At 39.4% G+C, this 27105-nt stretch overlaps 6 protein-coding genes across 7 annotated transcripts; 2 read left to right on the top strand and 4 right to left on the bottom strand.

Moving 5' to 3' along the window:
- The first annotated feature begins 74 nt into the window (after positions 1–74).
- On the top strand, positions 75–1088 carry LOC119547984 (ER membrane protein complex subunit 3). Its single transcript, XM_037855040.1, has 2 exons — positions 75–311; positions 378–1088. Exons 1-2 carry the CDS (start codon positions 163–165, stop codon positions 973–975), a joined length of 747 nt encoding a protein of 248 aa, XP_037710968.1. The 5' UTR covers positions 75–162; the 3' UTR covers positions 976–1088.
- A 141-nt stretch (positions 1089–1229) lies between these two features.
- Positions 1230–2350, bottom strand: LOC119547982 (cilia- and flagella-associated protein 20). The gene is made up of 3 exons (XM_037855038.1): positions 2210–2350; positions 1964–2155; positions 1230–1896 (listed from the first exon to the last, which is right to left on the bottom strand). Exons 1-3 carry the CDS (start codon positions 2291–2293, stop codon positions 1327–1329), a joined length of 846 nt encoding a protein of 281 aa, XP_037710966.1. The 5' UTR covers positions 2294–2350; the 3' UTR covers positions 1230–1326.
- LOC119547981 (replication termination factor 2) lies at positions 2282–3621 on the bottom strand. 2 transcript variants are annotated; one of them, XM_037855036.1, is made up of 3 exons: positions 3489–3621; positions 3288–3425; positions 2282–3226 (listed from the first exon to the last, which is right to left on the bottom strand). In XM_037855036.1, exons 2-3 carry the CDS (start codon positions 3354–3356, stop codon positions 2396–2398), a joined length of 900 nt encoding a protein of 299 aa, XP_037710964.1. In that variant the 5' UTR covers positions 3357–3425; positions 3489–3621; the 3' UTR covers positions 2282–2395. The 2 variants fall into 2 exon arrangements, with proteins under 2 accessions (XP_037710964.1, XP_037710965.1); XM_037855037.1 differs by having other exon boundaries at positions 3288–3582.
- Positions 3622–4729: 1108 nt separating this feature from the next.
- On the top strand, positions 4730–5023 carry LOC119546150 (glycine-rich cell wall structural protein 2-like). The gene has a single exon (XM_037852259.1). The coding sequence runs from the start codon at positions 4730–4732 to the stop codon at positions 5021–5023; it is 294 nt and encodes a 97-aa protein (XP_037708187.1).
- Positions 5024–6858: 1835 nt separating this feature from the next.
- Positions 6859–11767, bottom strand: LOC119547416 (phospholipase A1). The gene is made up of 6 exons (XM_037854266.1): positions 10809–11767; positions 10477–10618; positions 7940–8088; positions 7438–7872; positions 7016–7220; positions 6859–6956 (listed from the first exon to the last, which is right to left on the bottom strand). Exons 1-6 carry the CDS (start codon positions 10852–10854, stop codon positions 6893–6895), a joined length of 1041 nt encoding a protein of 346 aa, XP_037710194.1. The 5' UTR covers positions 10855–11767; the 3' UTR covers positions 6859–6892.
- A 12097-nt stretch (positions 11768–23864) lies between these two features.
- LOC119546151 lies at positions 23865–24389 on the bottom strand. The gene is made up of 3 exons (XM_037852260.1): positions 24303–24389; positions 24113–24241; positions 23865–24059 (listed from the first exon to the last, which is right to left on the bottom strand). The coding sequence occupies exons 1-3, from the start codon at positions 24387–24389 to the stop codon at positions 23865–23867; spliced, it is 411 nt and encodes a 136-aa protein (XP_037708188.1).
- Between the last annotated feature and the right edge of the window lie 2716 nt (positions 24390–27105).

The following is a 27105-nucleotide window of genomic DNA, read 5'->3' on the forward strand; positions in this document are numbered from 1 at the left end:
GATATACCCCGATGTATCGGACTACCGTGATTTGTGTCACGACTGCGAATCGATAGGAAAACCGGCCACCGCTATCGAGAAAATTATCGATTGTCATCCCCAATTGATCCAATTGGGTGAAAATTCGGAAAAAATAGGAAAATCTCACAGATCAATTAAAACATGACGGAGCTGCTGATTGATCCGGACATCCGTGTGTGGGTGTTCCTGCCCATCGTGCTGATCACCTTCCTGGTGGGCATTGTGCGCCACTACGTCTCCATACTGATTTCCACGCAGAAGAAGGCCGAGATCACCCAGATCCAGGACAGGTGAGGGGGCAAAGGGCCTGGAGGAGCTTCCCTTGGCAGCAAATAACAATACCATCCCATCCACAGCCAGGCGATGATCCGGGCACGTCTGCTGCGTGAGAACGGGAAATATCTGAGCGCCCAGAGCTTCTCCATGCGGAAGAACTTCTTCAACAACGAGGAGACCGGCTACTTCAAGACCCAGAAGCGACCGCCCGTGGCCCAGAACTCATCCGCCATGCTCACCGACATGGTCAAGGGCAACTTCATCAATGTCCTGCCCATGGTGGTGATCGGCGGCTGGATCAACTGGATGTTCTCGGGCTTCGTGACCACCAAGGTGCCCTTCCCTCTGACCCTGCGCTTCAAGCCCATGCTGCAGCGGGGCGTGGAGCTAGCCTCCCTGGACGCCGCCTGGGTCTCCTCGGCCTCCTGGTACTTCCTCAACGTGTTCGGCCTGCGCTCCATTTACACTCTGGTCCTCGGCGAGAACAACCATGCCGACCAGACGCAAGCGCAGGCGGATGCCATGACGGGCGCCGCCATGACCATGCCCCAGGATCCAAAGGCGGCCTTCAAGGCCGAGTGGGAGGCACTGGAGATCACCGAGTACCACAACGCCCTCAAGAACATCGACGCCGACATGCTGACCATCGTCAGCGCTGCCGCGGACAAGACTCCCTGAGTGACGAGGCCTTCGGGCTCATCCTAATTAAGATATTTTAGCAAATTCACAATGTAACAAAGCCGATTTTGTTTAGAGTCCAGGGTTAAAATAAAGCAGTTGTGTGTCTATTATGGCAAATTGTTCAGATTGATGAGAGCCAAAGAAAAACAAGATAGCTTAAGGAATTTAACCAACCTTTAACGCTTTCTTTAAAAGTTAAGTACACCCCCAGATCCGAGTCGGAAAAAAAAGAACAATTTCGATAAGGATGCACCAAAACTGGTCTATGACTGGCAATTTAAATGATGTAATCCCACTCCCAGTCGCGTGTCAACTGAATGAAAAGTAACAATGAATAGGAAAAATAACTTAGTAGTAGGCCTCTTCGGTGGCCTCTGTTTGAGGAGCTGGCTCCTCCGGAGCGGCGGCTGGCTCTGGAGGAGCGGAAACTGGTGGCGAGGGAGCCTTCTGAAGAACAGGTGGCGAGGGAGACTTCTGCAGCACAGGTTCCGGCTCACTGGGAGCATCTGTGGGGGGACCTTCCTGTTCAGTGGCCTTCGCAGCACCCTTCTCCCCGCGACCCGTGTTCAATGGAGACGGAGGTCGGGCTGAGGCCTGCACCTTGAACTGTTTCTCCGGCTTCTTGAGGTCCTTGGGCTTGCCCATCAGACGATAATCGTTGGGCAACTCCGCCTCCGTGTAGAGCTTGTCGGCAAAGTAGATGCGCCGGATGCGGATGTTGGCATGTAGCTGCAGGGACACCGTCTCCAGATAGTTGGAACCGTAGGCACGGCGTGTGAAGTCGGCTAGGTTGAACTGGATCTGATTCCAGCCAGGCGACATGCCCATCGGCATGGCCGTACAGAAGGGCTTCACGGAGGTCTTGCTCTGGAAATTGGACACCCGGAAGCGGCGCATGAAGCGCTGATCGTCTTGAATCTTAGGAGTGTTTACAGTATTTAGCTCAACATAATGATCTCTCCGGTTTGAAAACCCCTCAACTAACCTTAACTTCAAAGCAAAAGTACTTGTGCATGTTCTTTATCAGGAGCACCAGGAAGGGCAGCTTGATGCCCAGCTGCTCCTTGCACTCGCTGGGACAGTGTATGAAAGTGGTGGACACATTGGAGCCCATAATCTCGAGCACCAGGGACTTGATGTCCTCATCGTATATGCGCTTGATGTACCCATTCTTTGTCTGTCCAAGGAATTATTCTACAGGTCCAGAGGTAAGAATACTTCTGATACTCACATAGGACGACCAGTTGTTCAGGGGCGAGCTTCCCACGCTGTAGAACACGGTGAGGAAACCTTTCTGGTAGGCTGAACGATACATTGTCGATTGTATTTTTTGAACTGTGTGTCTGGTTTATAAGATCAAGCTACGGTCAGTCCCCAAGTGACTGATGTGAAACAGCAAACTTAAACTATATCTAGACTAATTGTAGAAGGGGTTGTAGGTGACCCAGTGGGCGCGCTCCTGGTCCTTCTCGGTCTTGTGGGAGGTGAAAAGCGACTTGTAGACATCGCTGGCCTTGGGATCCTTGGCCACGCTAAAGTCACTCTTAAGGCGTTTCATTTCAGGATCCTGCATGGCATTCACGGCCCCTAGTCGTTTGACTTGGCCCACGGCCTTTACTTTTGAACTGGTTGTGGGCTTCTCCACAGTCGCAGACTTGGAAGTGGAGGCGACTGGTTCCTGGGACTCTTCGGGCTCAGCTTTAACCTCCACCTTCTTGGTTACCTTCTTCTCCTTCTTGGAGGACTTGCGCTTGGCTGCCCGCATTTCCATCTTGACACGCATCAGCTCCAAGTCCTCGTCGTTTCCATTGAGCACCACCACATCCTCGACGCTGTAGGGAGCCTGGCACAGCGGACAAGTGCTGGCCGCGCTGCCTTTGATCTGCTTCAAGGCCCGCTCGGACACCACGCATCCGCAGCTCCAAAGAGCCACGAACCGGAATTTGCCGGACATCTCCAGGCCAATCAGCTTGCAGATGTATGGAGCATGTCGTGTGTCCAGCAGGCCATCTGATTTGTCCTCCTCAGTGAAGGCGGGATTGGGAGTGGGATTGAGTTGGCGGATGTCCTTCATGCTCTTTACGTGCGCCGCCGTCTCCGGCATAGGTTCCTTCTCCAGAAGGCGCTCAATGACGCTCTGCTTGGAGTAGAGCCTGCCCATGCCGCACATGGCGATCGGCTCCTGGAGGCTCTGCTGGGTCAAGGTGCAGTGGCGCCAGCGAAACTCCCTCTCCGCATCCTTGTCTTTCTGGAAGGTTCAAAAGCAGGAGTAAGTCTGGCCAGGAGGAGCTCCAATGCGATTCCCTTACCTGTTCCGGCTTTTGCTTGACGCGCACCAACTCATCACGCCTGGGAATTGTTCCACCATCGCAACCCATTATTATACGTTGGTTTTTTTATGAACGGGCAAACTTTTGTTTAAGAGTATTTTGTTAGGCAGCTGCTACCTTAAATTGGCAATCCAAAATTGAAAGTAACCAGTGGCTTAAAGCCAGTCGCACGCTACTCACTCAAAATAAACAGTATGTCTGTAATATATAATTTTTTCTGGCGTTAATTACGTTTAAATTGGGTGTAAATGACGCTTTATTCACAATTCTTTATTTATATTTTGATCATAGAGATGGAACTACTCAGGTGTATCGATAGCAGTGATATTTTTGAATATCGAATACCTTGTCATCGATGGTTATATACAAATCATTTCAAAATTCAAAAGCGAGAATTATTGACGCTATAATTTAAATCTGCAAAGTAGAAATATTTAATAATATATATAATAATATATTTAATATTTAATTTTTTTTCGAAGTTTATGACATTTTGAGTATTCCCTTAACTCTTAATTGGTTGAAAATTTACAAACAAATTTCACCAATTGGGGGAACGTCGTAAATGGTTGAATTTTAAAACAACAAACAGTTAAATTTTGAAAGTAAGTACGTGTAATATTTTATTTTTCATTTAAGTTAATTCTTTAAATTAATAACCAGGTAAAAAGAACTAAAAATATATACCTTCTAGTATGATTTCAAAGTAAAAAAAAATGAGTGCTGGGCGTGCTACAATTTTACAGACTTGCAATGGCTTTAAGTGTGTGCTATATAGTGCGTTTCTTTTTAAAGAATTAAAAGTCATATTAATAAAATTAATTAATAATTCATAACTTCATAATTCAAAGCTGGATCCAAATATTAATTTTTTATTGATTTCAAAATATTATATGAGGAAAACCAGCCGGCTTTTATATTTATAAAAAACATTGTTTTTTAAGAATTTAACCTGGTTCCTCCTAAACAGGAACTGTAAATAATAATTAAAATTTTAATATTTGAAATGTATCTTTATAAAAAATACTCAGACCATTATTACTATTACTATGAGCGAAAAAATAGCAGTTAGATATAATTATATATTCTTAAACGTTATTTATCGGTGGCCAATGTTGGATTATAGTTTTCCATTTTTAGATTCCTGGAAACAATTGATTTTCCAGCTTGTGCAGAGGGGGGTCAAAAGCCCAAGTCTATTGAGCGTAGGGTCTACGACCGTTCCGAACCTGCTAATAAGCAGAGCTATGTGGTAAATATTGATAATTCGTTGTTTTTTCTTGCCGCTTTGGAAAGCACTCATCGGGTCAATCACCGGGAGTTTACCTAATCTTTCTCCCGACGCGGATCTGAATATAAGCCTGGCCCGGTAGTGCGATGTCCAAGTGTCTGGACCACTCTCGAGGAGGCTACAACTCAACATGAAACTAATCATGGCTCTTTCCGTTCTGGTGGCTGTGTCATCTGCCTTGCCTCAATTTGGTCGTGGCACCGTAAACCAAGACGGTGGCTTTGGGGGCGAAGGCCATCCAGGACTTGGAAGCGTACCAGGATTCGGTGGCGGGCATGGACTTGGAGTTGGCCAACCAATATTTGGTGGTGGCGGCTTTCCACGTGGCCCAGGAGGTGGTGGCGCCTTCGGAGGTCCTCCAGGCGGCACCACGTCTTCTGCCTCAGCTTCTGCGTCGGCAAGTGGCGGTGGATTTCGCGGTTGAAATTTAGCAATAAGAACTAACTGTTACACAAATTAATTTGTAGAAGAAAGTTTCTTTGTTAACTCCATTTTTCGACGAAGAATATTAATTATGTAACTTTCGTACATAAATAGCAGATGTGACTTACCCCCGCATGTAGGTATGCCTGGCTGTCCCTAAGTTTTTTTTTAAAATGTATCAATTAAAAAAAATTTAAAAAACTTTTTTTTAACTGTAATTTCTTAATTGTATTTTAAGATTGAATAAAAAAATTAAAAAAAATCAACAGTTTAGGGCTTTCTGATTATAACTTTACCGCGATATATGCCCCATATACCCAGCCGTGTATCCACGCATGGTTGAAACCCTTATAAATTGAATAGGTTTTTTATTTCTGCTCCAACTTTTAAATCAAAATTATCTCAGGGACAAATTACGCGAATTCTTAATAATTTTATTGTAAATACATTGTTGGCACGATAGGAGAAATCGACTACAATTATTAGATTTTACGAGTTTGTCACCTTACCCTACACTTCCCTATGTATTTATCAAACTGCTGATATGGGGCTTGGATGGGGGTAATCCAGTTATCTCTGTATTATTGGTAAATGCTCTTTGTTTAAAAGGTCCGATTGAAAATGCTTGTGGAGAAACCGGAGAAACCTCTCGTGTGGCAAGCTATCTGTAGTCAGAACATTTCCAATCAAGTACTCATCCTTTGTGTTTTCTTAGCACTCGCCTTGGGTATAAGTGCAAAGATCTGCCAACCGCCGTTTACTCAAGTTGGCAAGACGCTTCTCCCGAAGAGGATTGTGTGGCTTTCGCCCACCTATATGGGGTCTATGGGTACCACGATATAGAGTGCAAAATCGAGTTTCCAGTGGTATGTCAGAAGGATTTGGCAGATAAATATTTTTGCCAGAAGCAGGAACTGTTTTTAGAAGCACATGTAACAGACTATAATTAAAATACTTAATTCATACAATGGATTACATATATTTTAAAAGAATAAAATTTAGTAGATATCTGTATGCTAAATTAAATTATTGATACAAAAATATTCCAAAGTGAATAATTTTTTTAAAAATTGACAAAAAATTGAAAATATTGTTTGCTTTAAACGCTTTAAACAGGATGTACTTGTTCAAGTATGCAGAATGTTTCCTTTTTTACTTTTACTGCTCTTCCTCCTCAGCCAAATATATTACCCGTAACTCGTAGAGTATATTACTCGTTTATTTGATTCGTCAAAAAGTATGTAACAAGCTTAAGGAAGCTTCCAAAAAAGTCCGTATAAATGGTATTATCTCGGAAACGCTTGAAATTTGGGATTAAGTATGTAGGTTGTAGAGACCCTTGCGCAACGCAAGAGTAGCATGGTGCCACGCCCACTCTAAAGCCCGCAAGCAGTTCAAAACTGTGGCACTTACATTTTCAAAGATTAAACAAGAGAGAACGCTATAGTCGATGCCATCGACTTCAGATACCCGTTACTCAGCTAAGTCTACTGGGAGCACTCAGGGAGTGCAAAGCGTCTGTTTCCAAGATTGAACACTTCATTTGCTCATTTACATTTTTCAAAAATATTCTAAAATGTGGGTGGTAGACGGGTTTAGCGTTTTGGACGTTTGTGAGCGTTAGATTGGACGTGGCACCCTGCTGAAACAAACTTAAATATTTTTATCGTACTGCTGATATGAACCGTTTTAAACAATATGACCTTCGCGGACTGGCCAACCAGCCCAACCAACCCAAATTCTATAAAGAAGAGGTCTATGGGTACCCCGCACAAAGTTAAAAGTAAGGCGAGAGATACAAGAGATAATTTCTTTAAAATTTATTATCAACAGTTCTATTAGAGAATTACGACCTACTGAGGACCAGCTGCTACGCGTCCGTGAAGGGGCAGTGCTTGGCATACGGCACATCTATGCAAATGCAGCCTCGGGCTCTGAAAATGCAGGGTTTCAGGTCAGAAATATTTGACTAGGAGTTTTTGGGAGAACTTACTCATCGGGGGCGTCGTTACCCATGTGGTACTCCCTCAACAGCGAGGCGAACTCGAAGGGATTAACTTTTCCGCTAACGGGCAGTCTCTTTGATCCACTGAGATTCAGGCAGCCGTTGGGACAAGGAACCCCCATGAACTTTTTGTGCTTGAAAGTGGCCGTGGCCAAATAGCAGATGCTCAGGAAATGAGAGCAGCGGGACCTTCCTGTGGAATAAAGATCATGATTATTACGTAATTAGTTCCAAGGAACAAAATTCAATACTTATGAATATGGCCCTTGAATTCGCATTGATTATAACATCAACCGTATCGGAAAATTATGGCAATTCGTTTAAATCACTTATCTTTTATGGTAACAATATTACTATACTCTATATTATTTTACTTTATAATATCAAGTAATATTACTATTAGCTCTTACTGATGGGATTCCCCTTGCAGAAGGGCTGGATGCGTCCTCCGTTGACGCAGTAGTTGAGGTGCCCGGTGTTGTCCTCCTGCCCCAGGAATCCTGCATTGGTGTGGATCACCTGGATGACACTTGCGTCGTCGATCGTCAGCCGGAAGGTGTTGCTCTTGTTGCGCTCTATCAGCGGCCGGGCGGGATCTAGCCCGATGATGCGGTACTGCTTTCGCGTCAGGTGGTTGCTGATCATGCCGCAGATGTGGGCGCCCAAGGAGTGACCCACGCACGTGATCCGCTCCCGAACAGCTCCGTAGTGGGTCAGGAAGGCGTAGATCTGGGCGGTGCACTGCGCCGTAAGCCTGGTGTTGATAAGCGAGTGGAGGTAGCACGGATATCGGGTCAAGGGTCGCCAGTCCACGGTGATGACATTAAAGTCGCGGGATAGGTATGCTGAGATAGGGTCACATAGATACAGTATTAGGTATTCTGAAACTAAAGCAATCATCACTCAACTCACCATCCCTGAGAAATTGCAGGTGAATGTCGATGGCGGTCCCATTAAAACCGTGAATAATAAAAACTGTTTCGCGGCTCTTACTGAAACCGCCCTTATATAAACTCAACGGGTTCTTGACATTTAACGGAGTTCCTCTTCGCGGCCCATTGCTGGAAAAATGTAATCAGACTTGAGTATAATCTTACAATCAAGTAGTTCATAATAATATAAAAATTTAATTGTTGTAATTAATATTATTATTATTATTATTATTATTATTATTATTATTATTATTATTATTATTATTATTATTATTATTATTATTATTATTATTATTATTATTATTATTATTATTATTATTATTATTATTATTATTATTACTATTATTATTATTATTATTATTATTATTATTATTATTAAATATTAATTATAATCCTATAAATAATATAGGATTCAGTATTTTAAGAAAACGCATAAGGGACCAAAGGGAAATGGAGATATGCAAGCAGCAAAGTCAGATTGAAATGCGCACACCTACCGGCGGTTGACAGATTTAAGCGTTATGGGCGTTAGAGCGGGCGTGCAAATTTTTTTTGTATCAATCGATAGCTATTGAGTAACTTTAGCTGAGTAACGGGTATCCGATAGTCGAGGTACTCGACTACAGCGTTCTTCCTTGTTTTTTTTTTAAACTGAGCCAAATGGATAAAAACCTGCTGTTTTAAGCCCCTGAAATATGCAAACAAAACTTTTAACATCAAACTTCTTTAAAATCAAGGCCATGCGCAATTATTTAATACTGGATATTCCTTCCTGTTGTTTAAAAAATGTATTAACCATGTTTTTGAGCAATTTCTTTTGGAATTATTGGCAATCCCACTTTTCATTTAATAAGTCTGTAAAAAAGTTTATTTTTGGGTGTTACACAGTGTTGCTATTGTCTTTAAATATCTCACTGCTGATATGACCCGTATTAAAAGACGATAATGGCTTGCAGTTATCTCAGTTTTGTTGGCGAATGCTTTCTGTTTAAACGGAACAAGCTTCATTCCTTGTGTGTATAAAACCGGAGAAACCTCTCGTGCGGCAAGCGATCAGAACGTGGCCAAGCAAGTGCTCTTCATATGTGTTTTCTTAACTTTGGTTTTGGGTCTAAACGCTGTCAATTGTTGGTCACAACAAGTGCCTCAATGGGTTCGTAAATAAGGCAGGGGTTTTTTCAGGAACAAATAATTTCAAATATAACATTAATCTTTCAGTTAATTGGCTTAATTAGGGCTGACTCTATTGTCTTCAACAACGAACAGGACGCAGTTCTCACAGCCCCACTCCACATCCATTTCGATTCCTCAAAAAGTTTTAAGGAATTTCATCTAAAATGTTACCTAGCTAAGAAATACTTTTTTGTCATTACAAGCTCATTTGTCCAACATTTTTAGGCCATACAATTAGAAGTTAGTTTAAGTTAGGAGAAAAAATAACCAAACATTAAAACGAATAATAAATACTTAATGACAAGTCGAACGAATATGTCAAGAACAGGAAATGTTGCCTTCTTGAGCCATAGAAAATCCAAACAGTTATCGGCAATTGCTCTCAGAATTCTTCCCAACAGTCTTTAACAAGATAAATATTTGTGGGCCTCTCTTTTGATTTCCAAGAACGGAGGTGTCAGTTTAATAATTTTTTGCTGTTATACAACCATCAATCAGCAGTCTCTTAAACGCTGGCCATCATGTAATCCCCTCCGAGTTCAATGTTACCATAGCAACTACCTGACTGCTTTCCCAAAATGGACCTCTTCAGTTGTGACTTTGTCTCATCTTCGGAGATGGGGGTGATCTTGCCCAGACAAGTTGGGCAACTACCAAGGAGTCGTTTGTAAAGCACTTTATTGGCCAATTGGCCATTGAAATTGATGTCATCGCTGGCCAAGACTGGCGGTCAGTGTGGCAAAAGCAGGCCTTCTTCGGCAAAAGTATCTCATCCTTAGTGGGTCAGTGGTTGGCTACGAGAAACGGGTTGCCGCCCATTAATTGCACTCTTATTTTTCGGTCTCTGCCAGCCAATATCCTTGTGGTTGCACAAGTCCAGTGCGACAAGTGTTTCGGCGGTTGACACACTAACCGAGTAAGCAATTCCAGTTGCCTAACACCTGAGGAACTTTCTCCCCCGCCCAGCGGCTAGTTCAAAACATCATCATAAGCTGGCAAACTTATTGCACAGAGAATAAAAATCTATCTTTAATTGGGACGATAACAGAGTGATGCACAGTTTTCATTGCACACCTTATAAAACTCTGCGATATTCTAAAGCTAAGATAAATAAATCTGTGATCATTCTGGGATCATTTTAATAGGGCATATCTAAAATGCAATTAAATTCTTTTTCAACTTTAGCCATCAACAAACTTTGCCTATTTTTTAATTATTAGGTATTTATTTAATGATTCACCTCTAAAACAGGATTTTACTTCAGAATGACATTTACTTTGGTAATTTGTGGGTTTTGAATTCAAGTTCTACAAAGAGAAACTTGCAGAATCCGATTAAACTTACGGAGCGTACAGTCGGTGATCGATATGTGGACTGGGGCAGAAGTTTTTGTCGCGCAAGAAGCAACGCAACACATTTAGGTCCAAGGCCCCACTGTTGCGCAGATTCTTCCAATCCGTTTTGCTTAACAGCAACGTTTGTGCATCTGCAATTGTATTTGGTGGGGTCTTTAGTTCTTTGACCTTATCCCGACATATGATTAATCAATATTAAAAACATGTATGTTTTTCAAGAGTTTTATACAGGAACTGTGGAAATTTAATATTCTTTGAATAATTTTTAAACTTGATTAACACATTTTTTTTAGAGTAATCACAAAATACTTTTGTATATACCTTTGGCAAAGAGTGAAAATATGCAAAGCACGACGAGATGTTTCATTTTTGTTTGAATTTCACAGTTTTTAGCTTTTATTATTGTTTACGTAGAAAAATAAATAAGTTTCCTAATGGCTCAATTTAGTGCACATAGATTTAAGTCAAAAGCAATGACGATTTTCCAATGGTTAAGTTTCGGTAAATATCATTTGATACGCGAATAATTTCACAATTGAAGAAAGGCTTACTTTATAATTGTTTTGTTATACAATTTTTGAAAATGTGTTTGACATTTGGCTATTGTTATTTTTAATCAGTCTAATTTAAGCTTTCTATTTTTCTTTCAATTTCCGTTGCGATATATTTTTGCCAAATGAGTATATTTTTTAGTTACTTGACACCGAAATAATTATACAGTTGTGGAATTTATATTTCGACGCATAAGTTTTTCATTATTGAGTTATTTTCCTCTTTCTGATTTTAATTGCCTTTCACATATTTCGTATATTTAAACCAGATTCCACTCCGCTTTTCCGTTCCGATTGACAACTTGCACTGCGATCCCATGTTTTTTTAATTGATATCCATTTGGTTTTGCCAAGCGATTTCATCGTAATCCTTTGCATGGAAATCAGCAATTTTGATTTTTACACGAGCAATCCGCGCCACGTCTTGCAGATTCGCGCTGTGCGCTGCAAATGCGCCGCCAAAGCGCGAAAGGCGCGACCAAGGAAAATGCAGTCGTCGCCTGCAGAGGCAACAGCAATTGCAACGGTAGCAGCAACACCAAAAGCAGCAACATTAGCAGCCGCAGCAGCAACAGCAAAAACTGGCCATAGAATTGCTCAGCCCACCGCCTGTTGCCTTGACTTTGCTTAGCTCCGTCTTGAAACGCGAACGACTTTGGCTAATAAATGAATAATGTTGCTGTTGTTACTGATGTTGCTGCTGTGTTGCCTTCATTGTTGCTGCAACTGCTGCCGTTGTTGCTGTTGTGTCTGCCTGGCGACGACTATGAAATGAAAATTCACGGCACACGCAACGCTGCACTGATTTTGATTATGAGTTTTCAGTCGAAAATGGGTGCTTTCGGTTTCGTTTTCCAACTCAATGCCGTTGCCTTCTTCATGGTGTCTGCGGTTTGTAATTCATATCTTTATTATTTACATAACATTCGCATTGAATGCAAATTCTTATAATTTCCTCCGACGACAATTGCCCAGTTTGTTGCCTAAGTCATTCGTTTTTGCCAAGCTATAGTGAAATATTATCAGATATGCATCTTTTTGGTGACTGGCTAGCCTTTCATATTGCCCTGGTTAGATGGTTCAAGGCCAGAAAAAAAGGAAAGGTCCCAAATCAGGAATATACTGCGACCATTTATCAGGCCAATCTGATCGCAGAAAAGTGAAAGATTGGAATGTTTGTCTACGCTTGCGTGGTGAGCTTGCTAATAATTTAAAATAAAATCCATTTCAAATCGCTTCACTTCAAAAGTTTGTCTTATTTCTGTGTTGTGCTTATATCCGAAACTCAGATGGTAAACATGTTTTAATACATATAGTTATTTTTATAAGTATTTAATATATTTCACTTACTCTATCAACCAAGCAGGTATTTAAAGGTCTACCGTTGTCTTAAAAAATGTAACTACCCTTTTATATAAAAGTACTTATTTTATAGTAACCCTTCTACTGAGTAGTCAAGGTGGTTTAATCACAGGGGCACTAGTTTTAAACAGAGTTAAGTAACTTTAATATTCCTAATTTGACAACTGAAAGTTTATATTGTTCGCACTTTTACACTTACACTTTTTTTCTCTCTACCTACCTTGTAAACAACTGGTAGTTAATATATCGCTTGGGGCACGTTTCCCACAATAAAATGTGACAGTTAAGTGGATTCAAGTCGAAATTTCCGTTGCGCAACAAGAACTGCAGAGCGTCTTTATGATATTTGGCTGTAGAAAGAAACCAACTTAGCACACACATCACAATTCTTATCGACAACGCGATCTTCCCACTTACACGCGTTCGTGAGCGAATCCAGGGAAAGTAGCGATAAGAGCAGTACGATAATGCCGATCACCATTTTGGCCAAATGAACTCTGCATATAAATTGGTATCACGTAGGAGAGCGAGCACATCGGGTTAAATGGAAGCCGTCTAATTGAATGAGCCATTGGCAACGCCTTCTGCCAAACTGCGGAGCCAAGAGCTTTTAAAAGCTGCATCCGCAGAAGAAAATGGAAAACGAATGAAAATCGCCGAAAATTGACACTCACGAACGACCCGGCGCCATCTGCGGGTTGGGTGACATTGCTTTGTGGGGAGCTGCCAGGCGGTTGTTTTCATATTTCGGTCTCGTGTGCACAGAAGTTGCGTGTAACCAAAGCCCCGATATCCATATGGGTACACTGAAAAAAAGTAGAGAGCTAACACATTTCAGCCAGGTGAAGTTTAAAAGGATTAGCATTCACTTAGCATACGAAATCCCCTAAAGAAATGCATAAATGGTACAATAAAAAATCCATTGTCAATGTTCTGTGGCCAAAAAGGCAGTGAATATGTAATACTTATAATTATAAATAAGTTCTAGTATATACTTAAAATATAAGTATAGCCGCAGATGATATAAAATATCAGATTATGAAGATATTTTAAGACCTTCTCATACACTTTGAAAAGGAAAAGTTTGGTACATTTTGTGTAACCACCAAAATATATAATTATAATACTCATTTCCTTTCAATTAACATTTAATCAGAGCCATTTCGTGGGGTGTAATAACATATTGTTGACTGATGTGATTGGGTTTCGCAACTGTCTGTATCGTTATAAACGCCTGTTGCTTACCGCATTTGGACACCTGCAGGCTCCAGCATTGTCCAGAGCAATAAAGAATGAAAATAATTAAAAAAGCTTAGCCATAGATAGTAGAGAAATAAATTTGGAAACATATTGAATAGTTGTTAAAAGTTATGGCATTGATCTTAGCAAAGTTAGACGCTATCACGCCATTGTTTTCATTTTCTTTCACACTTTAGTAAAGCATCAATTACCAACATTCGTGATAAAGAGTTTAAAACGAAACTTATGCTATCATGTAGACTTGACGAGAGTTAGGCTTAATTTTGCACTGCATCTTAGTTGTCAAAGATGTGCAGGGCAGTGAACCTCACCCTTGACTCCCATTTAAAAGGGGCCCCAAGCTATTTCCCTACACCTAATAAAAAGAGTTGACAGCAAAAGCGGTAGCAATTAATTCTAAAAACAAGAGGGAAACAGATCTCAGTTGCGGAAAACACGGGACCAGGCCCAAAATGACATCAAACGCCTTTTCTACCGTCAGACAGCGAATTTCCGAAACGAAAGTAAACAATGTGGGGTCTGCGGCTAATGTATCTAATTGAAAGTAATGAGCTCGTTGGCCTAAAGCACTGCAAAACGGGGCTAAAGTCAACGGGAGGCACAAAAACGTTTTTCATGGGTTTTTGATATAGTAAAGCCATCCAAAGGAAAGGAAAATGTAATGCAAATGAAAATAAAAAGGCAACCGCAGAGCAGAAAGGAGAAAAACTTAAGTCACAGCAACTGTTTCCATCTGTGCATGTTGCAGGTAACTACTCTATACACGGTCTCTAAAATATAACACGCGTTTTGCTATCTGGTATTTAAGGGTTATATATATGCCTAAATAAATTGCATTATTATTCTCTAATTTATTTATTTAAAATGTTGTTTTATACATAATTTGTTGTTTTGTAACTCGTTGCATTTATTTTATTTATCAGTCTTTATTATTTTTAATAACCCTTTTTTTAACTTGTTTTTTCAATTGCTTTTCATGGTTGCAGGTCTCAGCCAATCAGCGGCAATTGATGTAATGTTTTGAATTGTTCATTCATCTGGTTGAGGTTGGCGAAGAATAAGTTGCATAACAATTTCCCGGATTGTCGTTACCTTGTTATAATTCACACCCTGATCTTATCCGCACTCCATTGTGTTGGAACATAAAACAGACCCTTTAATTATTATTCCAATTATGATTGTAATCTGCCTAATTGTATAATTTTCAACACCAACTAAATGTTTTGCAATTAAATGCCCAAATTAAAAGGAAGCATTCCATATAATTCCATATAATGCTAAAATTCCATATAATTTCAGTAAGCAATCAATCAGTTTACAAATTAAATAATTTTCCTTTTTCCTTTGAAAATAACACACACGTTTTTAGTTGAGCATGACCAATTTTGGCTTATTTCGCTCATTTGTTTTTTTATGCAGTATAAATTTCTCATAAAACTTGATAAGTTATGGGGCATAACGTCGGCGGCAAGCTTCAGTTGGATATTCAGAAGGCGAAAAATATTTGTGCGAATTAATAAGTAAGGTAAGGTGATAGAATAAAAATGTGTACACTTTTACACATTTCTTCCAAAATCTATTCCTTACCCTGACATCTGTTGTATCTTAAGATTATTCTAAGAGAACGCAACGAAAATGACTGTAAGCCCTACTTATAAATTTAATTTAAATTTAAAAACTTAATTAAATAAAAATAAAATAAATTTTAAATTTTAAATTAATTTTTAAGGATGGGGTAACTGAGCAAGCAGTTCATGGTTAGGTCACTTACTAAATGTTGTTAACAGAAAGCTTATCCAATTACTTTACCAGCTAAACGAGCTTTTTGCACAACTTCCACCAAAGTATTCAAATTCGTGTTGGGTATTTCTAGGTTTCTGAAGGATCTGAAAAAAAAAAGTTTCCTAAATACAATTTCTAACTAGTTTTACATTTTGGTGATTTATTATTCGTCAAAAGTATATGTGGGTAATGGATATTATAAAGTCATAATTTCAGAACAGGTTTATATCTCGGCAATTATGTAGCATACACAATAAAGATTGTAAGGAACTGTTTATAATGAATACTGTAAAAGCTAACTTTGGCTTGCCCATTTTGCAGTTTTTAAGGGTTAAAATGTCACTAAAAGATAAGATAAGATAAATAAAAACATTTAAGAACAAAATAAGGCAAATATTTTGGAAAACATCAAATTTGTACCATTTTCACCCTATGTGTCCCATGGTAGATATGAGTACGTATCAAGTAATACGATTTGCAAAATTTTATGTTGCTGGCACTTAAGCTTTTCCAAGGGTCGGTATACCCTCTTTAAGAGTGTAATAATGATGTATAGGTGTCATGAAAATCTTTTATTTTTAGAAAGGTGCCAAAATATATTGCTTCAAGAACCTATCCTTCATATCTTTATTAAGCATCATATTTTATCAATATAGCACCACAGTTCAAGACTCAAGACATGATGACTTAATTTTTAAAATAATTCGTACTTTTCTATTTATTGCCTGTTCTAAGCCTCCCCCTTATTTTTATTCAACTCATGGCTTATTCCCATTTCAATTTAATTTACTCTTCAGCTATTGTATAAGCTTCCTCCGAAGGGCGAAATCAAGAATAGAATTCCACTGAATCGGTTCATTACTTATGCAAGTCCCAATCAATTTTCAATTCTTGCCTACCCTCAACAAACTCCTTGGAAAATAATCGGAAAAGCTTTGCCTACTTACAGATAGTTTTAGAACTTGTGCAAACTTGCGATGCTTTTCAGCGAGTCTAATCAAAATGGGCCATAAATTCCGGGAAAATGGAGAAAGAGTGGAATATTGCGATGTGCTTTGTTTTTGCTTCGGCTTTTGCCTTGGCCCAACTTTACTAATTAATTGTGCACTTGAGAATTTTTGAGCAAACTCTGGAACTTAGCTGCTACGGCAAAAGTGTCCATAGGGAATGGGAGGGAGAGTGTGTGAGGTGTTTGGCACTGGCAAAGTTGACGAGTAAATAAACTAACAATTTTTCCTACTTAATTAACAAAATTGTTTTAATACTCAGACTCCCGGTGGAGCTGCCAAGTGAGGCGTTAAGCGACGGCGATGCTGTCAACATTGGCAGACCGACTGGATGACAGACTGACGGAATGACGGACTGGCTAAATGACTGCGCAAACAAACCCCAAGTACGGCGGCACTGGGTGGAGTACGGCAATAATTAAACTTGTCACAGTACACTTGGCACACAGGAGAGAGTTGGGCTAAAAGCATAGAGCCTGTCTGAAAGGATAGATCCTGGCAATTTGCATCACATGAACTCAAATTTATAAGTATCTGCCAGGGAAAGTTTTTCAGTTTGCTCTATTTATTTAGATAAGCAACTTCATTATGTTTCCAATATGTTACATGACAGAAAATAAATCGGTATTTTTAAATTATACAAAATAGTTAACAAGTTCTTAACGAGCCAAAATAATATATATCCTTCATTATGTTTCCAATACATAAAAGAAAAATAAAATAAATGGGTATTGTTAAATTATACAAAATAGGTAACAAATTCTTAACGAGCCAAAATAATATATGTATTTCCTTCATTATGTTTCCAATACATGAAAGAAAAATTAAATAAATGGGTATTGTTATATTATAAAAAATGGGTAACATATTCTAAACGAGAAAAAATAATACATACAAGTCCTTAGCCGCTAGAGCTCTTAGTTTAGTTAGCCTATAGTTTTAACTTTAAGGTAGTTTTATATAAATAAATAAATATTCCTATGATATGAAATTTTAAAATATGAATCTTTTTTAATAAGTATGAAGCGATTCGAAGCGGTTCTTCAATAATATATATATATTTATAATTTTTCAAATGTATGCTTAATTTTTTTAAGCGTGTTGAAATATTTATTTAAGGAACTGAACCATTATTTCCAGCGATTTTTTTCTATAGCCAGAATTGTGTTTTATCCTGTTTGTGATGCCGCAAAAGCGAGTATTTCCATTTTATTGCGAATAACATTTGGATTAACATATAAAGCAGTTCTTGCGCGGCAATATCGAATGCATTGCATTGGCAATTTGTTTGCTCGAGCTGGCCACTTGGCTCAACAATAAATTGCAACTTTTGGAAAAGTGCAGCGCGTAGCTTATGAATTGCATTACAAAGTCTCATAAATTTTCGCATTCGCATTCGCATTGCGCCAAAGTACGCGCAACAAATCGTTTTGGCGCCAAAATGCATTTATCATGAGCAGAGAGTCGCGTTCATTGCGCAAATTCAATCTGATGTCAGGAAACGCGAGAATTATGAGCTCAGCCTCAGTTCAGCGGTTGCTGGGTGGTATGGGTAGTGCAGTGGGTGGTTTGGGTGATTTGGGTGGTGCAGATGCCGTGGAGATGGCGTGAAATGTCTCGGCTGAATTATGCGGATGCTTTGACAAGCTCTTTTTCCGCTCAGCTTCCATTGACTTTTAATGGCTCCGCCTCGCATTATTGAGATTTACAGTTTGCGGATTTATTGGCTACCCAGGAATGGTTTATAGAAGTGACTGCAATTGGCCAAAGCAGGAAAGGTGGCAAGAGGATGCAGAGATTAAGAGTGACTGCTGATATTGAAAATGTACATTACCAAAGGATATTGATAAAAAATTGCAGAGGCATTTGCGAGAAAGAATAACTATATAAATCAGAGGACATTAAAATGTAAATTATTTATTAGATTTGTCTAGCTTCCATTGGGCTAACTTAAAGCACTTTACCCTTTTACCTCAATTAGGTCTGGGATGAACCCTCTCGATCCCATTTCAATCTAACTCAACTTGAATTTACGACCTTCGGACCTTTCCACAAGTCTATTGGCCACTGATTTATACAAGTTAATTAACACTTTTGTTGGCCTACCCCCAAAAATACAAAGCCATTCATAATACGGCAAGGCATATGGGGAAGTCCTTTATTCCACACAACCTCATCTCCAGGCCACCTATGTCAACAAAGGCGAACAAAAAGGACAATTAAACCCTTTGAAAAAAGCCAGGGAGCAGACAAAGCGAGGCAAATACAAACAAACCCGGAATTGCAAAAACCGAAGTGAGTTGCGAAGGTCAGGCCGCAATCCCCCTGGAAGAACAACGATTTATTGGATATTGTCGCTGGGTTTTCACAACATTTTATCGCCTCCAGACGGACAGATAAACGCAATAAACAATTGCCGGGCCACAAGATGGAGATGCCAGGCCCTGGAAAACATATTTAGACTTTTCTTAAGTAAATTATTGCAGAAATCGACAGCAGACAGCAGGCCCGGAAGCTCAAATGGGCGCAAAAATGTCATTAAATGGCAGCCACGACAGGCGTCCTGCCACCAGAACATCCAACCCAACCCGTCCTTACATCCATCCTTCCATCCTGCTCCTGGAGAGCGGGAAAGTTGTTGTTTCCGTTTCCGCCAGAGCTGAGGTCCTTTTGAAATCCTGGCGACAACGCAACGACAACTCCTCATCGTCATCGTCCTCTGTCTTTTGGGCTGAAGCTCATTTGCGAAGTTGCCGCTGCAAATATTTGCTTAGCCCTTTTGCACCCGGCCCAAACGATTACCGAAGAGTGAGCCAACTCTTGTTTATTTTCGTTAGACATTTTCCCTGCTCGATATGGCGACACTTAACCCTTTAATGCCTGTAAAGCTGTTGGCATTTCGCCTTCCCGTTTTCAAGTTATGTGCCTGCAATTGGTAGATTGGAATGCCTCAAATGGCTAAATGGTTTTATTTACTTCGATCAGTGATGCGAAAGGTATCTTAAGTAATACCAAACACTATTTCACAAATAGTACCTACTTTGTTAATAAACACTAAAGGTGTAACTAAATGCCTGTTCGTCGTTATGCAGTTGCTTTATTTCATAACTCTCTTTTATAAATACTCCAAACCCAATTTAAGGGTAGGCTTAATATTCTGGCGAGGAATAACATTTTATTGGACTATACATATAAAGTACTTTAAATTAAGGTCTGTATACACCCATCTAAGCTAACCCTTTCTTTTTTTTTATTATTACCGAACTCTTTAATTTCAACCCTCTTATTGTAAAAGATGTAAAATCTTCTTTTTCTTATGGAATGGTTTTATTATCCCTAAATGTTCAGCATTAAAAATTTTTTAATTGCGTTAATCAATTTTCAAAATTTTTTTTGGTTTTTGTAATTTAATGTTTTTTTCTATGATTTTTTATAGTATCGATACTATCCATAATGGTCTCTATAGAATAGAATAGAATAGCCAATACTATCGATGGTGCACATTATCGTTGTTTTCCCAAATCTACTCTGTAGTCTTGTCGTCCTGCAATATAAGTCAAAATAACAGAACATTATTGATCTCAAAAAAAGATCCCGATCATCCTGGCTACGATCTTTTCCAACTGCTACCATATAATACCTTATTTAATGTTTCGCCTTGGTGAATATGATATGATTTCTTCGAAGAGGGACATTTAAAGTATACAAAACTAAAATCATGTTTAATTTTTACCACGAGGGTAACTTTAAGAACGTAGGAGAGCTCATCGAAGAGCGACCCTTGCTGTTGCTTTTTCACCTGCCAGATGATATTTCATCCGCGATGGACTTCCACTCGATTGTGGAAATCCAGCTGACGGAGTTGAAAGTTCACTTTAACTTGCGGCCGTATTCAGTTCGGGCATTCAGTTCTCCATATGTGCAAAAGCAGATCTACCCTTCATCGCCATCGACTCGCTGCAGTTCGTGTATCCATTCTCCGATATCTACATATCAGGGATATTGAGCAGGCTCAAACGTTTCCTCGAGGAGTTCCGCAGTCAGGTCCTGCACCAGAAACTAAAGACGAAGGAATCCGGCCCACCTCCATTTACCTTCAAGGATCTGGGGCCCTCCACGCTCCATGATGAGCTGTGAGCAATGGCTCCTGTTCTGTTTGTGCTATTTTAATAAAGTTCTTTTAGCCTCCTGCAACTTAATCTCCTCCTGCAATGCACTTTGGGAAATACTCTTGAAAATAAGAAAAACACTGCCCAACAAGAGTTCTGTTTTAAGGTGTTTGGTTAAAGATCTTTAATGCTAGACAGTTCTTAAATTTATTAAAATGATCTATTTCAAGAAAGTTAAAAATATTTTTAATGTATTTTCTATTTTAATAAATATTTGGAAGATACAATAAATATTTGGAAAATTAATAACTAACATTTTATGTTTATATTTATTAGAAAACTAAAAGATTACTTTTTATGTGGAGCAGCAAAACAGTCTATAAAAACCTAACAGCACAGTGTAGTTTAGCCCGAAGGCTCTTGTCGAAATTTTGAGGAGTGGCGAAGAAAAAATAGTTTACCTTGGCAACACGGGAAAGAACAAATTGCCTGCAACTAAACATAATGGTTAAACAGACAACTGCTCAAGACTCCACTCCACTCAAGGAAAATCACTTGAGCGGCTCCGCCGGAGGTCCCAAGTTCCCTCGCCTTTGGATCTTCGTCCTTATCGCGCCAGCAGACATCACCCAACAGATTCCGACCCCCTCGACATAATTTGCTGTGGTTTTGCATTTACTTTGCATCTCGAGCGTGCTTGAGGCAAAAACAAACCCAGAAGCTGAAACGGTGAAACACAGAAAAAATAAACATATAATTTCCAATATAATTCTCTATATTTCAAATCAATCTATTTGTGACGTTCAATAAATATAGACATTTTTAACAGTTAAGATTCATTTATTTTTTTTTCTTGATGATTATTTGGCAATAACTTTAGGGGGTTAAGACAAAAGTTAGTAAGATAATAATAACAATGGGAATTTTAAAGAGGATCGTAAACGTTAAGTTTGTTATAATTTATAATATTTTAAATTATAAATACCTACGAAGTTATAAACTTTAAAAAATAAGTACTAGTCTTGTTCTCCTGTTTATAATTTTTTGGTTTTTGTGTAGGAACGGTTCGAGGAGCGCCTCAGCAGCATTAGCCTGGCTCCTTGGCTCAGCTGCATCTGCTTCTTCTTGCGCAGCTCCTTGCACTTCCGTTTCCGGCTGCCCTTCGCCGCTCATCCTCCGCATCTCACTCGACTCAAGCGTTTCAGTTTGTTGGCTTTCGTCTTGCCAGCTGCATTTTCATCCTGTTTGCAATCACTCCGCCTCCGTGGTCCTTGCGGTTAGCTTCTGGGAAAGGAAAGCGCCGAGGGGGTAGAAAAGGATTTAAGGACAGGGTCTGCTGCCTCAGCTTGTTTTTCGGGTTTGTTCTGCCTTGTCCTGTTCCTTTTTTCTTTGGTTTTTTAAGTTGCTTGCCATTTGCACAAACATATGCGCATACTTAATTCGAAATTGTTTTTCCTTGGTTACGGATTTGAATGGCTCAAGGGACACTGCGAGAAAAAGTAGTTTGGAGTACATAGGCTTAGTACAAAAATTGAAAAGCCTGAGAAAGAAAATAGTTTCTTTGTAATAAAAGTAATATTTTATAAACATTTGTTGAAGAATTTGCGTTAATTTAAAAAATTTGTTTTTGATCAAAAATAAATTTCTAATTAAAATTAAGATTGGGAAGTTAAACTCCTCTTTTGCAAAGCTGGTAAGCTATTATCTAATTTTATATTATTATCTTACTTTATATCTAAAATTTAAACAATTTTCGTACCTTAATTTAAATGGAATTAATTACAAATATAAGTATACATTTATTGTGACAATTTAACAAAAAATATTTATAACAGAAATCGAAAAAAGACTTTGTAAAGTCCTGGAATTTCTCAAGGTGCATGTGCGTTTTCCCTGATAGTTTCAGCCTGGCACTTTTCCTTGTACCCACTTTGGAAACTTAACTACACGCGTTATTTGCACAGCAAGTTGGAGCTCATTTACACGACAAGAAGAAACCAAAGTGGAGCGGGAGGAGTACGGGAAACCACCTTCTGAAGAACTGGAGAAGGGGAACTGACTTTTGCAAAACTATTTTTACTCCGTTTTTAATTTAATTAGCACTCAATTTGCCAGCCTCTCACAGAGAATGTGTGTGTGCTCACTTTGCCCCATTAGCAGAATAGGGCGGTGGCAAATATGATTTCCAACTTGTGTGCTTTTCGCTTTTCTTTGAGGAAGCTGGAAAAGTTTCGCCTCGCCTCATATTAATTAATTGCATTAAAATGATTTGCATTTGCCGGGAAAAAGGCCAGACTTTTGTACTTTGGCTGCAAAAGAGGTGCTGACTCCTATTTAATTAAACTCAATTTATTAATTGTTGGCTGTTGGCTGCTCACCCACCAAGTCAGGTGGGCTTGGGAATCTCTGGGGGCTAGCGCTTGGCATGGACTAAGATGGGAATCAGGCTGGATGATTGATTGTCCAGGCTTGGGACACGCCAATCTCCGGGGAGGAAGATGGCCGGACAGAAAATGTTGACACAGGTGTTAGTCGCCTGCCACAGCAATTGTAATTGTAATTCCTCTAAATGAGTTCTGTGTTTCCTGGGGACAAAGGGGGATTTTTATTTGCTAGCCTGACTTGGAGTTTTGTTTCGCTTTGTGCTCGAATGTCATTTGTTTGCTCTGCAATGAAACTCTTTTTCCCGACTTCAACTAACTTTTCTTTAGTTCGGGAAAGTTTTTTCAAAAAGTACCTTTAAACTTTAAGCACCAAGAAAAACAGCACTTTTTAATGAGCTTGTTCCCCTCCTGCTATTCGGTTTCCTAACTTTTGCCAATTTGCGACCGCCTCGATAAGTCCCATAAATTTCGGAAAAAAATGACTTATGATATCTAGCCTGTTGCGGGTTTGCCCCTTCTGGCCATAAAGTCAACACATTTTTTATCAGCTTAGCCTGTTTTGTTTATGACTTTCCACCGTTTTATTGTCTGGGGTAAAAGGAGATGCCGGAATAGTTCGGGGAAAAGTTGAGATGTTAAATTTCATAATTTTTATTTGAGTTTTCATTGTCCTATAACTAAATTTATAATTCTTTTACACTATTATTTCAACTTCCAAGAATTGTTCTTTCTTCAAACACAAATAGCTTTCTGTTTCCACTCTTTTGGGTTGACACACAAAGGAAAACTCGTACAGGCTGCACTCGATATTGTGGTATCCAAAGCCATTGTAATTCGCATAGCCCACACAGTCTTTGGCCAAGAGATTGTTCGGTTGATTTGGACACCAAGGCGTATACGCAACGGCTGCGCCATCTCCATTCTAAACAAAGCCACTACTATTACCCATTCCCAGGGATAAAAGACCTATCGAAATCGAGTCTTTCCAACTGTTGGAAAATGGTAGGCCCAGTACTTGAAGAGTGGCTGTCAGAAGCTGCATATCCCTTTCATTGTCGAAGACAACCAGGGTGGAGTTTAAGTTGTAGCACTTGCGATCGGCATTGAACCAGTTGGCCTAAAGGTTAATAGAATGTTACAATCTTTTTTTTTAATTAAAAATTGACTCACCTTTTCGTAGGACACATGATAGCATTTTTCTCCTAAGAAAGTGAAGCCAGAGGGACATCTGAAAATATCAAAACAGCACAAAAGGAAAATATAGTGTTCCCTGTGCCAGACATGGTCCAAAAGTAAACACTTATGTAAACATTATGAGTAACGTCGGTTAGCGTTATCAAGGGGGAATCCTGATAAGTACTTTCAGCTTTTCAGCCACAAAAGAAGTAATAATGTTACGGTAACATTCCCGTTCAATGACTTCCGTTTCCAAGCAAACTTGGCCCATGTTTGCTATATTTAAAAAAGTTTATTTCCCGCATTTGCGGCAGACGGTCTAGATTATTTTCAGCCCTTGGAACCTCTCGAAATTGGAACCGGAAGTACATTTATTGTGCCAATCTCGAGGAGGGAACTCGGCTCTCGGTTCATATAAATAAAAAGCCAATTAAAATACAGTAAAGCCTCGCAACAACAGCAGCAGCACAAACAAAAACCAAAAGCCCCATCAAAGTTTAAGTAGAATAATGAAAGGAGTTGAACTTTTATGACGGTAAAGCCTGCTGCATTGGCCTACAGAAGGATTATGGTTCATTTAATTGGGTATAATGCGCTTCGAAATTATATCAACAACGCCAGAAACAAAAGTTGGTTCAATTAAATCATTATGAAGAGGAATTAAAAATATGCATTCAATGGTGGGGGAATTCAGTACGTTTTTTATATCATTGATCATTTTTCTTAGAGTTTTCATCTTAACATCTACAGCACCAGGTTACAAACTAGTGTCAGAAAAGTTTTTTCTCGAAATGCATATGGTTTAAGCTGTTAAGGGTTATAAACTGTGGCATGTCGATGTAAGCTTCCTACTCGTCTTATGTATATTTTATTTTAGACTTTTAAATATTATAACATATTTAATCAGAGCTTTACACATGAGTAAATAAAAAGCTTTGTTTTTTATTTTCATTTTTGATAATTAAAAAAAACCCATGGATGTTGTAAATAGAATTTGACGGTATTTCCCGCAGTGTTTTTCTTCAACAAGTTTTTCTCAATCAAAGTTTGCCCGCTCGACAATGGCCCTCGCCAGTGCGTTCGCAATGCTGGTTTGGACTTTTAGTTTGGCACATAGCTCTCCGCATGTCGATGTCGCTCCTATCGCCCTATTCCTCTGCAGCTCTTCACTGCGGCTCCACCCTGTCAGTTGGCCAACAAAAAGCTCCAGCCACCGACATGGCCTGCTGCTGAATGATAACAACAAGCCGCACTGGGAAGCGGTACGGAGCTGTGGCAATTAATCTTTACAATGGCGAACATGCGAAATGGAGTTCATAAATCCCAAGTCACGCTACACGGCACCCAGAATAGGGATTTGGAGTGGGCTCTCGCTGCTCTTGGCTCTGCTCGGGGTTTTCAAATGTAGTTTAACTTTAAACTGCTAGTTACTGGGCCGAACAAGTTCCGTACAATTTGGCTTCTACTTATGGATTACCCACCAAAGGGTAGAGCAGAGCAATTAGTGAAAATATGTATTCTGTGGAACATCTTTGGTTAAATCCAGAACACACTCTTTTTCAAGATTTTTGAATGGCTTAACCTCTTCCCCCTTTGGAAATGCTCTAGATAAATGTAAATTTATTCGAATGAAAGGGCACAGCATGCCAATGGAGAAGAAAGAAGAATAACAGCCATGGTAATGCCTTGATATATTAGGGTAGACAGCGTCTACAGTGCGTATGAGTAATAATGCGGCAATAGATTTATGGCGAATGGCAACGGAGCGCTGTTTGCGCTTATGTCTGTATAAAAAAACGCATATAAATATCACATTTGTGCGCGATTTATTATGGCCAAGGCGATGGCCCGATCCTGTTATCCTTTCCGCCAGTGAAATTAGCTCATTTGTCTTATTTTATGCCGGCTCAAAAAGTATTCAGGCTTAAAAGTGCCGACGACTGGCAGAAATTACGAGACGGTCTTCCGGCTCGGAAGGCAACTTGAAATGTTATGTCTGTGGTTAGGTTGTGTTTATCCCCACTCAGATAGCCCTGCTAATCCCCTTTTGCATAAATCAACAGGCGTTTTAAGGCTCCAAAAAGGTTGCCACCCATGTGACCTTTGCTCTGCCGGCTGTGGTCTTGTTTTACGGGTCGAATTTATTGGGGTCAATTGCCGGTTGCTCTGGCCATGAGCACATTCCTGATGCTTTTATAAAAAATTTATCTGATTGCCTTCGTTTCAAATCACAACTGATAATTGGGTCGAAGGGAATCACCAGCTGAGCGCGTGTCCTGAACACGACGGGAATTTAGATGGGCAGATTAGGAACTGCAGTAGGTGCAGACTGCCAGAAATTCGGAGTATAAATAAATATTTTTTTGGGTTTTTCTGTATTAGTGGGTATTTTAAATATTACACATTAATCAGATGTATTTTTAAAAATAGAAGTATAGGCAAACAGATTTTAAAACTCTGAGAATAGCCAATTCCAAATAGACATTTCAATCACGTTACTAAACATTATTAGCAATTGGGGTGTAATAACAAATTAAAATAAATCGTTAGAAATGGTAAAATAGTTTACAGATTATTTTTTTCATGAAAGAAACATGAAACTAATTATATTTAATTTACAAAGACATACATGCTACGAAATATAAAAATGTTATGCTTGACTTCCTGCAAGAGACCACAACATAGAGGAAAATATGCGTCTGCAGTGCAAACAACTGGAAGTACTCATCGAGTAAACTTAATTTCCAACAAACTCTGTTTCTAGGCTGTTGAGCGATCAGAGCCGGAAATTCGGGTTTGCCAGAAGGGCATAAAAATGCGGCAACACAAAACTGCCGGCGACGTCTACGACTTTTTAAGTTTTGGTAGACTTGGTCGGAAAACAGCTGCTTCAAAAAAAAGAGGAAAACACACCCATGAAACTCTTCCGTGAACATAGTTTTTAGCACATTTTTAGCATTTTATACTTTCTCTGACTTCTTAACTCG

Source organism: Drosophila subpulchrella, chromosome 2L (genome assembly GCF_014743375.2).
Source record: "Drosophila subpulchrella strain 33 F10 #4 breed RU33 chromosome 2L, RU_Dsub_v1.1 Primary Assembly, whole genome shotgun sequence".
In the NCBI taxonomy this organism is placed as follows: Eukaryota; Metazoa; Arthropoda; class Insecta; order Diptera; family Drosophilidae; genus Drosophila; species Drosophila subpulchrella.